We start from the raw sequence: 17,504 nt of genomic DNA, 5'->3' as shown, positions 1-17,504 counted from the left end.
AAAGCTTAGCTAATGAGTCGAATTCAAGGTCAGATAAGTCAACTAAAAAGGCACAGCTCTAAACATCCGATTGATAGACCGAGTTCAATCTGCACTCTCTTTCTCTCTCTCTCTCAAATTTTCCAAACTCTTTTTTTTAGCACGAAATATTTCCAAACTCTAGCCGCTGCATTCACCATTCTCCCCCTTCTCTCCCTAGCCTCCACCCCTAGGGCTTCCACCATAAATGCGGATTTCAGGGTTATGAACAGCTTTTGGACCCTTGTGAACAAAATAACTAACTCCTCCGCTAATCTCCACTGATGTATATAAGATAAGATTGGCAAAAAAGAAAATATTGGGTAGGAGAGAGAGAGAGAGAGAGAGAGAGAGAGAGAGAGAGAGAGAGGTGTTTTTGCCTTGTTCGAAGATTTGGAAGTGATTCAAGTGAAAAACTAGAACCTTGGCGTGGGTGTAGGTGAGGGCTATGGGTTGCGATGTAGGGGATTCTATGCCATCAAAACATGAGGTACTTGAAAGGAGCGACGTTCTTGTGACCAACTCCCATTTTCAAGTTGCGATCTTGCGAAGGAAACAAAACGACGTTGACTTACAAACACCTAGGTAAGGGTCATCATTTAGCCTTCCGGTCCGTGACCCTCCCGAAGTCTGGTTGACCCGTTCGGTTATTGCCCAACCTAACCCCCCAGCCCGAATTCTTCATGGGAGGGGCTTGGGCCTAGGGATTTTCTGCTTGGCCGGCCTATGAGCCTACCCGAGAGACCAGCCCAATAGCCCAAAAATGGGCCGAAAATTACCCAATTGCTTGCATTATTTCTTCTACTGTTCTACCCTAGTAACATTATTCTCTCTTTTAAATTTGAATTGCTTGCATTTTCACTCTTTTTTTATCTTTCGATTAATAAAACATTCAATTCAATTCAATTTAATTGTGCAAATGGACTTATTAGTTACAGTATTTGTTTTTTTTCCATTTCTCTTTTGATCGTTGGTAGTAAACAATATTTTAGCCCAAGGTTTAAACACAAACCAGCAGTAAACACTGGGCTGCCCAAGGTTTGTAGTCTACAAGCAAACAAAGGAAATTTTAGCCCGCCCACAAGCCTATCAATTTGGATGGCTTGTGGATTAAGTCTGGGCTTCAATTTAAGATAAATAATCCGGCCCACAAAAAAAAAATGCCAGCTCAGCCCAGCTCATGGGTGGGCTTGGATAGTCACTTGGCGGGCTAGCACGGGCGGCCCAATAATGACCCTTACGCCTCGGGCTTCGAAACACGATCTCAATGTGTGCGTACTCATAGACTTGTTGGCACCTTCAGAGATGGGGTTACTCACCTGTAATGTAAAAGGAGTGCACAATATATTAACAAGTTTTAATTAAAAAATCAGTGTAGGTTTACGCAAATAAATAAATAAATGATTTTTGCATTTAGCTTTTTGATAATCATACTCTAATATTTATCTTTTAATGTTCAAAATATACACTATAACATGGCAGAAGTGCTATGGGCACATCAAAATAAAAACAGATCATGAACATACAATTTCACTGGACCCATCTCAGGTCTCGCAAATATGATTCAAACAATTCATTTTTCTTAGAATATTATTTTATGAGTTTCTATAAAAAATTAATTCAATCTGATATCGGTAAGGACATTTTCAAAATTCGCAGGGGAAATTGACATCGAGTTAATTTTTTACAAGAACCGATGAAATTTTTTTTAATTAAAATGAAAGTAATCTTCTTCCTCCCTTCATTTAACAAGAACACACAAACCCACAAGTTATCTGTCCCTCAAGCTTTGAAAACCCAAAAATAAGTTCAAAAGGAAACGGTTTGGGACATGGCTCATTCTCTCCATCTCAAGAGGTAACCGTCAAAATCAAGATCAAAGAAACGATTTCCATCAAAATCAAGATCAAGGAAAACGGTTTGTTTTTCTCACAATCCCAACAGGTAACCATCCACATTTGATCTCGGTGACGGCAGCACACCAACACCACTCTGGTACTCTGATGTGTGTTGTTCGGATGGGAAAAAAGAAAAAAAGTAAAAAAAAAGAAAAGAAAAGAAAAAAATAATGAAAAAAGTAATATTGTAATAAAGAATAAGTAAAATAAATAATATTAATGTAGTATTAAAAGGAACGTGAATAGAAAAAAAAAGTGTACACTGTTTGACTTGCAATTTTTGCTCAAAGTAATAGTGTACTTGCTCTAACGGCGCAGTGGTCCTAGACTTTGCTTAGCCGCCGATCACTATGCAGAAGAAAGCCAAGTTTGACTCGTCTTTCCACGGCTGACTCTCATGACTGCACTAATCATCTCCAGATTCTCCACCACACACACACACACACACTCTCTCTCTCTCTCTCTCTCTCTCTCTCTCCAATGCATAACCCACCCGCCACCCAGAGAATATATACTCATTAATTACACAGGAACGTAGTACAGTAGTATAGAATACAAGCATGAAAAGTGTTTCCCTAATCCTCTCTCTCTTCTCCCTCTCTCTCCTCTCCCTCGCATCCTCAGCATCCACCAACACATCCACCACCGCCACCACATGCCCAATGGACCTGGGCTACGTCCAACGGATCCCCTGGCTCACCTCCACCTGCAAAACCAACTCCAACAACATCTCCAACTGCTGCCAAACCCTACTCTCCCTCTACGGCATCGGCCTCTCCCAACACCTCAAAGAAACCTCCCTTTTCAATCTCCCGGATTTGCCCACGTCCGTCTCTTGCCTCTCCGATTTCCAATCCCAGCTCGATTTCCTCTCCTTGCCCTCCAATTTGACCTCCCTTTGTTTCGACCCTCTTCAGTTCGTCATTACGCCCAACCTCTGTGCTTCCATCCGGTCCACCTCCGATTGGCTCGCCCACCTCGGACCCACCACTCCGCTCAACTCCGCCTGCCGATCCGACCTCACCGATTTGACCTCTTGCGACGCCTGCGTCAACGCCGGCTTCCAGGTTTCTTTTTCTTTTTTTGTTTTGTTTTTTGGTTACGGGCACGGACGAGTGTGCACAGATTCGGACACGTCTTATGCACGTGGATCAAACATGATTGATGTGGAGCACTGAAGCTCATACAAATCTGTGTCCGAATCTGTTCACTTCCGTCGGTATCAGTCCGTAGTATTATTGTTTTTTTTGTTGTTGTTGGGGTTTCTGTATTTAAGCTGAGAGTATCAGAAAAGTATTTGATACTCCTTAAATTCAAAGAATTAATTTCAAGTATCGGATACGCAAGAGAAGAATTTCTAACGTACGTGCGAGTAGCTATGTAGCACCGAAACGGACACGGGACACGTCACAAACACGACACCCACACACAAATTTCCCAAAAAACGGGGGACACGTTGCTGTATAATATAGTTACATCTCTCTGTATTGTATTTTATTATACGTAGAATTTCCAAAAAAATACCCTTGGGAGCATCTTTCTGTATCGTATTTTATTATAGAGGATCTACAGCTCAATTTGTTGTGATAATATACTTGCTCCTTACACGCTTCCATAAATCACAGGTCCAGACCGAGCTCATCCGAATCGATGGTAACACATCTCACTCCAGAGATTGTTTCTACTTTGCAGTATTATACGCTGCTGGAATTGTAAATGAGTATGGGCCAGAAAGTAATAGCGTGATTTCTTGCATTTTGGGCCTTACGATTGCTTCCCAGACTAAGTCAAGCAAGGCACATTCTGCTCTAGTGTTTGGACTCACTGGAGCCGGCATTGCCGTTTTGTTCATGTCTGTTTTGATATGTCTGTACTTTCGGTGGAATAAGAGATGGAGGAAGGAGAGTGATAGGTTTGACTGGGGAGACATTGAGGAATTGGGGTCAAGACCGCGGAATCCACGGCCAAATACGGGGTCAATATGGTTCAAGATTGATGAACTTGTGAAGGCAACTAATAATTTTTCGCAGAAGAATTTCATTGGGCGAGGTGGGTTTGGGATGGTATACAAGGGGAATTTACCAGATGGGACTGTGGTTGCCGTTAAGAGGGTGATAGAATCTGATTTTCAGGGCAATGAGGAGTTCTGTAATGAAGTTGAGATCATTAGCAATTTGAAGCACAGGAATTTGGTTCCCCTTAGAGGGTGTTGTGTGACTGGCGAAGATGGTGGGAATCATGACGAGAGAGAAAGCCAGAGGTTCCTTGTTTATGACTACATGTCAAATGGGAATGTAGATGACCATTTGTTTTGTTGTAAGAATGAAACTCGAATTGGGAAGCAACCATTGACATGGCCTCAGAGGAAGAGCATAATTTTGGATGTGGCAAAGGGGCTAGCTTATCTTCACTATGGGGTGAAACCTGCCATATATCATAGAGATATCAAGGGCACAAATATACTTTTGGATGCGGATATGAGGGCTAGGGTTGCAGATTTTGGGTTGGCAAAGCAAAGTAGAGAAGGGCAGTCTCATCTCACCACTAGAGTGGCTGGTACACACGGATACTTAGCCCCAGAATATGCGCTTTACGGTCAGTTGACTGAAAAGAGTGATGTTTATAGCTTTGGGGTGGTGGTTTTGGAGATCATATGCGGAAGAAAAGCTCTTGATCTGTCTTCCTCAGGACCGCCACATGCATTTCTAATTACAGATTGGGCTTGGTCGTTAGTGAAGGCGGGAAAAATTGAAGAGGTATTAGATGCTTCTTTGTTGGGTGATGGGGATTCGGCCAATTCGAATCCGAAGGCTATAATGGAGAGATTTGTCCTTGTTGGAATTTTGTGTGCTCATGTGATGGTGGCTTTACGGCCAACCATTTTGGATGCATTGAAAATGTTGGATGGAGATATCGAGGTTCCTGCAGTTCCTGATAGACCGACGCCACTAGGGCATCCTTCGTTTCCTGGGTATGGGAATACCTTTAGCATATCACCGGCATTGAGTGGGCTTAAATTGCTTACCGGAGACATGCTAAGGTAATTGAGGAAATTTATGATGTTTGTGATCTCTTCATAGGCTAAAAGCATGAAGGGAGATGGAAAATCCTGAACCTAGATTTTTTTAATTGCTTCATGCAATCGAATAGATAAGGGGAGTTGGACCGAGTCATAGATATTAGACACACACGTGTAAGAAGGAAGATGGGTGTAGAAGAAATGGACTTTCTGCTAATTAGATAGATGCACGGTGCACCAAGAACTGGATGTCAGGCTGCTTGGAGATGGAGGGAAATTTATATAAACTTGGAATCTTATAACTACCCCGTCTTTCGCAAGATTCTTGTCTTTATTGTTTATTGTTAAATATAGGGGAGTGATTTTCGCACTCCCCAAATTGTTAAGAGCATCTCCAACTGCCTAAGCAATTAGAGTTTTTAGCCATAATAGATAGCCAAAGCACAAAAAGGGCAAATCCAGCCGTCTCGCTTCATGGTCAACGAATTGGCATGGTGCTTCCGTACTTCACTGCACAAGCAACAAACGCTAGGGTTGTGGAGTTTTTCATCATCCTCAACATCGACAAGGTATTCTTCTCTCTCTCTCTCTCCAAAATTAATTTCAACTTCATGATTCGGGTTTAGATTATGTAATTTGTTCATCTATGTCAATTGGGATATGAAATCGGAGAAGATTATTGGTGTTTATTAGATCATAATTATTATTGGTACCTAAATTACATGTAAAACCAGGGTTACCACAATTCCCTATATGTTAATCCAAGTTGTTTCCTCTACAGACGTATTGTTTGATCAGAAAATCTGAGAATCTCGACTGGGGATTCCCGACCGAATTCCCGACGCCGCGCCGGGCCCATTCCGGCCACCGGACGGCTAATCGGAACCGACCAAAAATTCTAAAAAAAAAAACCGAGTGGGTTTACGCGGGAATCAACGGCATCCGATGTGTGTAGGTGGCCGATTCAAACACTTCATTTTTTTGTATACATTGTAGACAAAAAAATGAAGTATTTGGATCGGTCACCTACATATATCGGATGCCATTAATTCCCGCTTGGACCCACTCGGTTTTTTTTTTTAGAATTTTTGGTCGGCTTCGATCAGCCGTCCGGTGGCCGGAATGGGCCCAGCGCGGCGTCGGGAATTCGGTCGGGAACTGTAGTCTTGCTCTTGTTTGATGTGGGTTTTGGTGTGGAACTTCGTCAGGTCAAGAAGCCCAAAGGTAGGGGCAGGCCTAAAGGGAGGGGTGGTGGTCATAAGTGATTTGTTTTCTCTCCTGTTTGTTTCCCAAATGGTGGAAATTGGTACATGGAACATTAGGGGTCTGAATAATCCCCTTGAGCAAAAAGAGGTTCTCTCTTTTGTTTGTTCTAACAAACTAGATATGTTGGGTTTAGTTGAAACCAAGTTTAGGGGTATAAGTCATTCTTTGGATCCTACTGAAATGAGATTGGCAGTCTGTACATAATCTTGGTAATGAGATTGTGGCTAGAATTGTTGTAGCTTTGGATCCTACTGAAATGAGTTGTTCTTTTCTCCTCTCCCCAAGGGACCTTCTTGAATGACATAAGTCTTTTTTTCTCTGTCGTGTATGGTTCAAATCATACTGTGGGGTCTGTGGTCTGATATGAGGTATGTCCACTCAGTCATTGGATATAATGCTTGGCTTCAAATGGGGGATTTTAATGAGGTTAGGAAACCTGATGAGAGAATGGAGGGTTTCGATAGTACTGCCTCTGCAGATTTTAACTCTTGCCTTCATGCTATTGAGATGGATGATATGCCCTCTAAGGGGTTTTGGTTTACCTGGTCCAACAAACGAGGTGGTGCTGGGATAACAAAAGTAGGTTAGATAGAGCTGCTATCAACTCTCAATGGAAGCAAACCCCCCACTTGACATTTTAGTCGTTGGTTTTGTATGACAGCAATGTTATCTAGTCATTCCTGGAGTAAACCCCCCACTCGACATTCCTTTTTTGTTGATATGTGCTATTTTTGCTTGAAAGCTGCTTTTATTGGTATTTCTCGTTATAAGTGACCTGCTCTGCACATCCTTATGGTTCTTTTGTGATGCCTTCTTGTTCTCGTAGGGATGGATGTGAGACAAAATGCATATTTCACAAATCTTTTACAGGATGGTGCAATCCTTGAAGATCATCTTTCAATGGAGACTCAAGATGAAATTGAATTTACTTACACAAATCAAGATGCTCAAGTGTTCACCCAAGCGTCTTGACCCCCAACTCGAAAGGGATCTGCTTCCGAGAAAGCGCAACATGGTGGCAACTTCACCATTGAAGAAGACAAATTGCTTGTATCGGCATATTTGAATACTAGCTTGGATGCCGTTTTGGAGGGTTGAACTTTTTGGACATCTAGACATTTTGGAGGGTTGATTTCTGGACATCTAGACTTTTTGGGCATCTATTGTAAATTTCACATGCTACTGTACGCAGAACCGAGGATTGGGTGTATTTTGGTAAATATTAGTTCGTGGCTTGGTGTTCTTGTAATATTTGGTTTATTACTGAAGCTGCTGCTGCTGCTTCTTCAATTCTTCTTCTTCGTAGGCTAATTCCAGCATTACCCGGTTGGCAACAAGAGACCTCAAGAAGCCCTTGGTTTGGAATTAGACTATCACCCGTGTGCTATCAATTCATGTGTTAGGCCAATCCATACACGGGGTTTTGTCCCTAGATTAGTCATTCTGGCATTACTACTTCATATGCTGGAAAGAAAGTATCAGGTCTAGTGAGGCTCAAACATAAAAACAGATTATAAGGCACAACTCCAACTAATCATCAGTCTAGCATCTAATTCATGTTAGATTTCCACCCATGGGAACATCTGATAATGATTTGCAGAGTCTAGCTTTTAGTTCATGTCAGATTGATTTCCACTCAATATGACATTATCTTTAAACATCTTTAGACTTTAAGACATAAGCCCAAAGGAATGGTTGCCATTCCTAAATCGTACGTACTCTCGTTCTTCTCTTGTTCAGTTCCATTTTTTTTTTCCCCATTATATATACTTGACAAAAAGGCCTTGTTTGGAATTTAGGGTAAGTGATGGAAAGAAAATGAGAGGAAAATTTTACTATTCACAAGGCTTCTTAAGAAAGTATGGACTTTAATACTTTGACTCTTCTTTTGGTCGATTTCTTTATCTTTATCTTTATCTTGCTTTTAGCGCAGGAATGCCTGTCCGAAGCCACTATCACCTATGCAGCGGCTATCGCCTACCCTAATGCTCCTGCTTCGAACCTTACTGCTGGCTTTTTCTTCCATGCGTCTTTCTTGTGGTGGGAACAGAACAACAGGGAAAGACCCGGTCGACCTGCCCAGGGTTCAAGGACGAGCTGTCTTTATTGTTGAGAGAATGGGGAGTGACTCGAAAGGCTTCCGTCTTTGTTCTTGGTTTGGGGGCTTTCGGTTCGGGCCCCTCTTGATCTTATTCATAGTTGGGAAGGGGGAAGGAGTCTAAATGAATGAACATTAATGAACCATCATTGATGGACGACGCACATGACATGATCAATTCAACTCAAGGTCAGGTGCTAATAGAAGTTTACTCTCCTAGTAGCGAAGGAAAAGGGCAGGGCATTTTTCATAGTAATAGTGGGCGGGTCTCATGAGATCTATGCTAGCCGTCGGAATCAAACGAAGGTCAAAGGACCATTCGATTCATTAAGGGGCATAGATCTAGGCCTATTTATTCGGTCAATCACCAAAGGCGGGGGGAACCACTATGGACGAGACCCCCCGGCCTCTTTTCTTTTACATAGTCGGGGGGCCGGCCGAAGCAGAGCGGCAGGGCATAGCGGTGCCCTCGTCTGGCACCATTCCCGGACCTAGCAGCAGATGGGCGGACGGTGCCTGAATTTAGACCGGACCAGACTCTTCTTTGTTTGAGCTGCTCCCACGCACGCAAACCGGAAGATCTCACTTGTCCTAGACTGGATAGCAAGCTAGTAATTGAATAAGCAAGGCTCAAGGCAAATAAAGAAAAGAAGTTCCAATTCCTCTTCTCAAAGCGAGCAAGGGACTAAAGATCTATTTCAGAAGGGAACGGGATAGGCCAGGGTGCTGAAGGCTTCAACCCTATCAATATCGTTCGAGCATCTCCCTGACCGAAGAAGTACTGAAAAACTTGAATTTTTTGTTTTCTCTCCTCTTTCTCTCCAATCCAAATAATTAGAGGGAAAATTTTTAACTTTCCTATCTTTCTCTCACTTTCCCTAAGTTCCAAACAAAGCCGAAATCTCTTGGCCAAAAAATGACTTCAACTCTCTTACCTCACATCAATTGTTGTGGTGGAAAACACTTAGTCATGCTTTTTATTCTATGGCAAATACGTTTGTGCAGTGGCGGAGCCAAGATTTGAAATGGGAGCTGACATTGTTTGATTGTAGTACTTCCACTCGTCTTGTTACATATTGGTAGTAAGACCATGAAGAGAAATGTTGTCTTAAAGTCTGACTTTGGCCTGAACTTTGTTTATAGACTTTTAGTTAAAAAAAGAGTAGTGCTACATGTACCGACCTCCCCGGTACCGAAATCGTACCGCCGGCCGCCGGTGGGCCGTCTCCGGCCACCGGAAGGCCGATCCGAGCCGTCCAAAAATTTTAAAAAAAAAAAACGAGGGGGCCTACGCGGGAATCAACGGCATCCGAGGTGTGTAAGGTGCTTGATCCGAGCACCCTTTTTTCGTGTATATATGTATATTCCCGCGAATATACATATATACACGAAAAAAGGGTGCTCGGATCAAGACCCTTACACACCTCGGATGCCGTTGATTCCCGCGTAGGCCCCCTCGTTTTTTTTTTATAAAATTTTTGGACGGCTCGGATCGGCCGTCCGGTGGCCGGAGACGGCCCACCGGCGGCCGGCGGTACGATTTCGGTACCGGGAGGTCGGTACCAATATCATTTCTGTTAAAAAAATTAGTAAATGTTTGATTCAACTCTCTTGTGGTCCTTAAACGAAAGCCATTGAAATATTATTTTCATGATCTGAAAATTGTTCATTCTTTAAACTGATATTTTTTCATAATCTTTGTAAACAATCACCCATAAGTGCCTAATCAATTTTCATTTGTTTAAAACAGGAGTTTCGGTAATTAATCAAGATGCGCGTACGCTCAACTCGACCCACGAGATGGTTAAAAAAAAAAATGAATGCAAAGTCAAGTCCCACCACGTTTTTCTTTGCCAACCACTTGGTAAAGCTGCCATCTCCAAGGTGATCATCTGACTCAGTTTCTTCCACTACAGGATAGACTTATTGGTGATCCCATCATTTGGAGATTGATTTTTTTTTTTTCCCAGAACTCTAAAAGCCCCTGACTTCAAATCAGCACGTCACTTTTTTTCTGCCGAAAGATTCCAACATCCACTGCATGCAGTAGCTAAACTCATCTGGTATTCTAAAACAGAGGCTTTTTTTTTTTAGCTGCTTTAGGAAAATATTTCATTTTCTGCCGTTTCTTTATGCACCATGAGATCATTGAGATGAATAATATTGAGTCTGCAAGACTTTTGAGTATTTCTGCCTAAATATTTCAAGATTGGCCACTATAATGAGTAGATTAAGAATAGTATGCCAATCGTAATATCTTGGACTCTGATCAGATAATTTTTGTTCGAATCATTAGGCGAAGACGATTGATACGACACGTAGCGCCTCGTTTCTCCCCATTTGCCAATACCATTGCATTCGGGTAGCCAACAGGCAACAACGCATTATAATCCCCACAAGTGACTCCATTTAATTTATTGGTTCTTTTTCGCAACTGCGGTTTCATTTTCGAACTTCTGCAATATTGTTGCTGCAGATGTCATTTCTTGTGGACATTAATGTAAGTGGAAGTTTTCATGCAACCATCCAACAGGATGCTTTTACTTTCTGGACTATGATTAGACCCTAAAACCTCGAACTTTAAGGTTCTTAATTAGGACTTGTATCCAAAAGTGGAGTATATGCATGTATGGGTAAGTAGACACATCCTCAGAATAAAATATTGTTAATCACAAACATGAAATGGAAGAACAAGCCATCAAATCAACCCTCACAAGAATACGGAGATTTACGTGATTCCATTCAATCACAAAACAAGAACATATTCTACGGGTGAAGAATGACGAAGATTCACTACGAACAAAAGACTCTTGAGAGAGGCCACAACATCAAAGGAATAGCCCAAAGAATAAAACCCTGGAATCTCCTAAGTTTCCCTTTTATAGGAGAGCACAAAACATGATTTTAATGCTTCACCGCCTATGATTTCTGTGCCCGACCGTCCAGACCGAAAAAAACCGTGAGCCCAATTTTTCCCACAACAGCGATCCCCGTCCGGACGGGAGCCAATATGCAGAATTCAACGCACCGTCAACAAGTAAATTAAAAAAGCATAATAGGAAGATCTATTTGAAATGCAGTGGGATACTGAGGTGGAAAGGGGATTTCTATCTCTGGTTCATGTGAGAGGCAAGTTACTGCCATTGTTGCTCTCTTGCTGTCTCTGAATTTTTCTCGAACGAGGGGATTTGTGTACGGGGTGGAACACATATCTTACAAGGGTGCAAATGAGTTGAGCCAAGTCGAGCCGAATTTTGTAGTGTTTGAACTTGGCTCATTTACTGAACGAGTCTAAAACTCGTGCTTAGCTCGAGCTCTTAGTGAATTGATCCTGGTTCATTACTAAGTGAGCCTCTATAAACAAGCCGAGTTTTAGAGTGGTTAAGCTCGGCTCGTTTACTACACAAGCCTAAAGCTCGAGCTCAATCAGCTCGATTACTATACGAGTCAAGCTGAGCGAGCTAAACGAACCGAGCTGCTTTAGAGTGTTGAGCTCGGCCATTTACTACACGATCCTCAAGCTCGGCTCGGTTACCATACGAGTTGAGCCAAACCGAGACAAATGAATCGAGCAGCTCGGTTCGTTTGTAGCAATACTCTTACCCTCATTATATATGTCACGCGTGTACTAGGCGCAATAGAAGAGTCCATGTCACAACGATCACAACTGATGTAACTACCAACCCAATTAGAACGTTAGCCAGAACTTTTAGTCTTACCCAAAAACCGATTATGAGCTTGAGAGAGTGCTTACGGCAATCTGAAACGACAACAATGTCCATTTATGCCAAAGTTATGTTTCCAATATTTGAGAAAGGGCACAACTAACTCAAGTCACTAGCTAGCTAGTCTCAACTAAAGAGTTAAATTTAAGGTGGGTTTTCCCTATTATCTAAACAAACTAAAGCTCGCGAAAAACACGGATTTTGAGACAAAATCATTATTCTCACATACATCAATTAAAAGTCAATTTAGAAAGTCTTTAAGCTATAGACAAATTTTTTAGGAAAAACCCAGCTTAAAAGTTGCATGAGTTCTAGTAGTACTTGAGGTGAGAAATGAGGGAAAAACTTTCAGTGTTGTGTGGGTACCACGTGGTATCCGCTCGGCGCATCCGAGCCGTCCATTGCGTTTTTGGATGTCTCGGATTTGGAGAGAGAAAAAAGAGAGAAAGTACTGGGATGAGAGGAGAGAAAGAGTTTAAATTTGAGCCATTCAAAATTGTATTGGATGATGCAGATGTGCCGAGTAGGTACCATGTGGAGTATACCCACCCGGCCCCGAAAAATCTCTCAGAAATGAGACTTCAGATCTCCTGCGTTCAAATAATCCAAGTCTAGCTCCCAATTCTTTCGTATTCTTTTCAGGGACCCATGAATAGAAGTGGGAAACCTTGTTGCCTGCGGCACATTTGTGGGGATTGCACTAGCTAGCTACCCCATCTGTGCTAAAATCAACTAAGCTTCAATCCTTGTCTTCTCACAAGAGACTCTGATCTTTCCAGACCCCATGGTGCAATCAATAGTACTACATACGTACGTACATCAGTCCTTTATTTCATGCATCATGTGACTAGCTAGTACTCTTCGATCTGGTAAAAAAGAACTTTGCTTTCATGTCCGTAAGGGTTCTAGATTGAGTTTCCGGTATATCTTTTGTCTTCGGGGTAACAGCAAATTAAAGACAACTCGTTTTCACTGAAAATATCATCTAGTCCATTTGGTTAGAGGAGATGACCTTGTCTTAAAAATGCACTTTCATTCTCTATCATTATCGGATAATGGGACTCAATTCCAGAAAAAGTTTAAGACTTTCTGTGCTCAATAAAGACTAGGAACATTCACGCCGGCCTACCCGTTGATCAACGGGCCGGCAGAGGCATCGAATATTAAGATAATCTTATACTGTTGCTCGCTACCTTCGTGGCTCGACCCTATTACATAATTCGATTCGGAACTTGTATATCACATCATGATCACATTAGTAAGCGCGCAGTTATTATTGGAAGGGCCATAAGAGAAAAGGGAGAAAAATGGCAGTGGGAGAGCCATTTTGACTAAACAACTTGTTGGTGTACTTGTGGACTTTTGAGTATGTGTGAATTTTAAGAATGAGTGTTGTTTAGAAATATGTTAGGCTTCTAGCAGTAAATCGTTAGATATATTGTAATTAAGCAGCGAATGATACGTTGACATGTTCAACGCGTAGGGCGTAGTGATTTGCTATTTACTTAAATCCGCTATCGTCTAGTATGTGATGAGTCTCAAACTCTCAAAGCAGTGGCGGGGCCAAGAATCGAAGCCAGAGGGGGCCGAAATATTAATAAAATTTTGGTTCAACGGTTTTTTCAAGACTAAATCCACTCATTCGAGTTTATATGAGACGATTTTGATAAATTGAAGGATTAATCTCAAGTATGGTGTTATCATATCATTCGGCAAACGCATTATCATTATTGCACGGTATCATTTACCATAATTTAGGGTTCTCAAAATGAAAATTGATCTGACTTTTAATTATGTTTCTAAGGTTAATAAGTTTTTATCAATATTTATAAGAAAAATGTGTAAAATGTACTCCAAAATAAGAAACTGGGTGGGACCGGTGTCACCCCGGCTCCTTCATACCTCCGCCCTTGCTCTCAAGTGAGGTGAAAATTCAGGAAAAATTGTTATGTACTTGTGTAATTTGAACTTTGGGTATTAAAGGAAAATGTAACATAACCAAACTTGATTTTTGAAGAGAAATGCCTATCTACCCTTTTTTTTTCTTTCAATATTGTATAGTTAGCTTGGGGTTAATTTGGTGTTAGAGTTAGCACATAGAGGTCCATAAGCTATCTATAGAGTAGGCCTCCAAAGCCCGCCTCTTGTAGGGTTCAAACCGAAGCCTCTACGGAGGGAAAAAAGAGACAGCCAACCGTACTAGCAATGGTTCTCTTAAATGCCTATCTACCTTAAACACACAATTTTACATTATATTTTTAATCTAGATATTGTTGTTCCAAAAGATGGAATTAGGTTTGTGGTCATGAATATTTTATCTTGTCGGATCATCACCCTGATCTCGAGCAAGGAGCATCTTCTAAATAGCTGTATTTTATTAGTGGGGTCCAATTAACCTCTCATCCTGTGTGTCTGATGTGAGGCTATGGCAATATTCAGAGGGCTATGATTGCCCATTTAATTTAGACTAAAAAGTTGTGATTCCTCCTGTTTAATCAAATCCTGCATGGGGTCAGGCATTGCTATTTCAAGATTCATGTTGTCCCCTGCCCTTTCACTATTAGAGTCCTTGGTCTGATTGTAAAATCCACAACTTCACAAGTTATTAGCCTAGTGGTGAAGCCCCGTGACTTCCAAATTTGTTTCTTCCTAAGGTCATATATTTGAAACTTCTCAGTTGCTATCAACTTGTTTGGAGACGTCAGTCCATACAGAGTTTTGCTCTGATTTTGATTGAGATCGACCCCAAAATGAGCGATGAAATTGGTCTCCCAGGATTAGTCGAGGTGCGCGTAAGCTGGCCTGGACACCCGAGATATTAGGGGGAAAAAAATCCACACCTTCACATGCTGGCATAGTTTAAGGGCTTGTTTGGTTGCATTAATTAATTTTCATTTCCTAGTAGATGTAATTAGGTCCACTTTGTTTATATTCATGTAATTAAGGTCCCAACAGATTGATCAGTACAGCTGCGGTGATCAAGTTTATATAATTGAGACATTTCTTTATTTCTTACTTGAACAAGTTGGATTTTTTTTATTCAAAAAAATAAACGATTTCTTTGGAAATTTGGACAACAAATACTATGAAAAAGTTTAGGTTTAAGGTTTGCACGTCATAATTGGTCCCTCAACCCCACCAGTAGGGGAGGCAAAAACTTCATGCCCAATAAAACCACTACTAGTATTATTTTGAAGAACCATCAGGTAATTAGGGAACCTATATATATAATTCGTCAAAATAAATACTAATAACTGATACCCGTTTGAGAGTTGATCGAACTTATCGCATCTTGTATATGTTTTTTTCGCCAGACGATAGGATGCTGCTATGTTAATAGAGTTATATTAATTAATACGGAGGTCACTTCTTTTTTTTTTGGTAAACGGAGGTCACTTCATTAACTTGAACTTGAAATTTTACGTACACGACGTTTTTTTTTAGTACGTCCTCTCGCGCCTGCTTGAGCTATAGCTTTGGGACTATCAAATTACACCTCATTTAAATGGCGTTGTGGCCACTTGGTGCAAGAAAAGAAATGGTTTTAGAGTCATTCCATATCGATAGTGGGTCAAAAAGCACAAAAATAACCCCATGGTCTTGTTAATAGGAGAAATATTTCGGTGCCAGGTGGGTATATCCCATGTGGTATTCGCTCGGTACATTCGAGCCTCCAATACACTTTTGAACGGTTCGGATTGAAACTTTTTTTCTCTTCTCACTCTAAAACTTTTTTTTTCTTTTTTTTCTCTCCAAATCCGAGCCGTCCAAAAACGTTATGGACGGCTCGGCGCATCCGAGCGGACACTTCGTGGTACCCACCCAGCACTGAAATTTTTTTCCTGTTAATAGCCCCAAGGGATCACGAAAAGAAAAAAGTGCAGGGCATATGGGACCCCATATACCACCACAAAACTTTTAGAGAGTTGGATAGTTGGCTGTGGAGAAAAAGGATAGTAAGCCCTTAACTATTGGGGAAGTGTTATCGCCGTTACAATAATCAAGACACGCCAACGATGAGTGAAGGTCAAATAAGGGCTTAAGGAATAGAATACAGAGTACTAACCTGCGAAACACAAAATACACAAAAAAAAAACTATTCTATTTCCAGAAGATAAAGGCTAACAAAAAAAAAAAACACATTGTACTTTTCTTACTATCAATGACGTTTATTGATCTTCCCCTGAAAAAAAAACTATTAGAAAAGTGGTTTTCACACCTCATTTTTTCGATCCACACTCCTTTTATTATCTCTATCCGTTTGAATTTACTATCTCGCTCTTTTTTCAACATACTTTTTCACACATCCGAGAGTGGATTGTAAAAAAGAGGAGTGTGGAGATCATTTTCCTAACTAAACTAAACGGTATATATCAAAGGTGGTAAATGACGTCTTATTATGATTTTTACTGGGACACCCCAAGTGAGTGAAGTCAGTTCCTTAGAAATAATCGACCTATACGTAAGCTGGCTCGATCATCTGCGTTATAAAAAAATGTCATCTTTTTAACTTTTCTCCACCTCAAATTCAAATGGTCGGTTGCTTCACATATTTAACTCATGCCAGGATAAATTCAACCCCCTAAAAGCTCATAAGGTAACTTTTTCTTGAGACATACCGACAAGGAATTTAATTAAGGTGTCATTTGAATCTTAAGCAAGAAATTATTGGTGGTAATTATTGTCACTGACAAGGGCGGTAATCAAGCTGTTGTTAACAGGGCACCGGTAATTAAGGTAATTTGCCTCTGTAATGCTCTAAGTTTTACCGACATTAGGTCTTTTTGTCCCCTAAAAGCTTGATTTGGATCGGTATTTGGTCGTCTTAGGGAAAATGACGGCCAATAATGTGTTTTGATAATTAATACCCGTCAATGACATTTTTAGTATTAACAAATGTTCTCAGCATGTCTTTGGCAGATATTAATTATCAAAATACATTCTGGGGTGTCATTTTCCCTTGGTCTTATAATTCAATTTCCTAAAGTAAATTAACTAGTAAATCACGTTTTTAGTTGTGGTTAATCTAATAGCGTTTTTTTCCAATCGGTCGGAGAGATCATTAATCTAATAGCGTTGACATGGGTAGTAATTTTTCTTTTTTTCTGCCCACAAATAAAATGTACCACCCACTTTGCTATTTATATAATTTCTCATCCATTTTGCATTTTTTAATGAGATTTTATACAATCCTTCAAAATGCGATGCGCTCTCGCTCTCAATCCTCGCACTGTGCTAGCACTTTCAACCATCCCTCTTGCAAATTATAATAGTAGGTCAATTGGGATGTGTTTCAAAGTCATTTTCACGCTCGCACTCCCGCACATGTTCACGCACGCGAATTATGTAACTTCGTTTGGAACTATGCCATATAATCTTTTCAGATTTTTCATTTTCCTTCTCAAGCGTTGCTCTCACAAATTTTTAGTAATTTGAGATATCTTCGAAAGACGTTGTCGGCTTCCGCTCACGCTTATGCA

At 40.9% G+C, this 17,504-nt stretch overlaps 1 protein-coding gene across 4 annotated transcripts; it reads left to right on the top strand.

Moving 5' to 3' along the window:
• Positions 1–2,376: 2,376 nt before the first annotated feature.
• On the top strand, positions 2,377–7,450 carry LOC131325505 (probable receptor-like protein kinase At1g11050). Of its 4 annotated transcripts, XM_058357808.1 has the most exons (4): positions 2,379–2,983; positions 3,542–4,956; positions 5,368–5,504; positions 7,028–7,450. In XM_058357808.1, exons 1-3 carry the CDS (start codon positions 2,477–2,479, stop codon positions 5,369–5,371), a joined length of 1,926 nt encoding a protein of 641 aa, XP_058213791.1. In that variant the 5' UTR covers positions 2,379–2,476; the 3' UTR covers positions 5,372–5,504; positions 7,028–7,450. The 4 variants fall into 4 exon arrangements, with proteins under 4 accessions (XP_058213792.1, XP_058213791.1, XP_058213788.1 ...); XM_058357809.1 differs by having other exon boundaries at positions 2,377–2,983; positions 3,542–5,504; XM_058357805.1 differs by lacking the exon at positions 7,028–7,450 and adding an exon at positions 6,144–6,549 and having other exon boundaries at positions 3,542–5,504.
• Positions 7,451–17,504: the final 10,054 nt, after the last annotated feature.

This window comes from Rhododendron vialii, chromosome 5a (assembly GCF_030253575.1).
Source record: "Rhododendron vialii isolate Sample 1 chromosome 5a, ASM3025357v1".
Classification (NCBI taxonomy): domain Eukaryota; kingdom Viridiplantae; phylum Streptophyta; class Magnoliopsida; order Ericales; family Ericaceae; genus Rhododendron; species Rhododendron vialii.
Note: the sequence above shows the minus strand (reverse complement) of the source record. Positions and strands in the feature narration are given on the sequence as shown.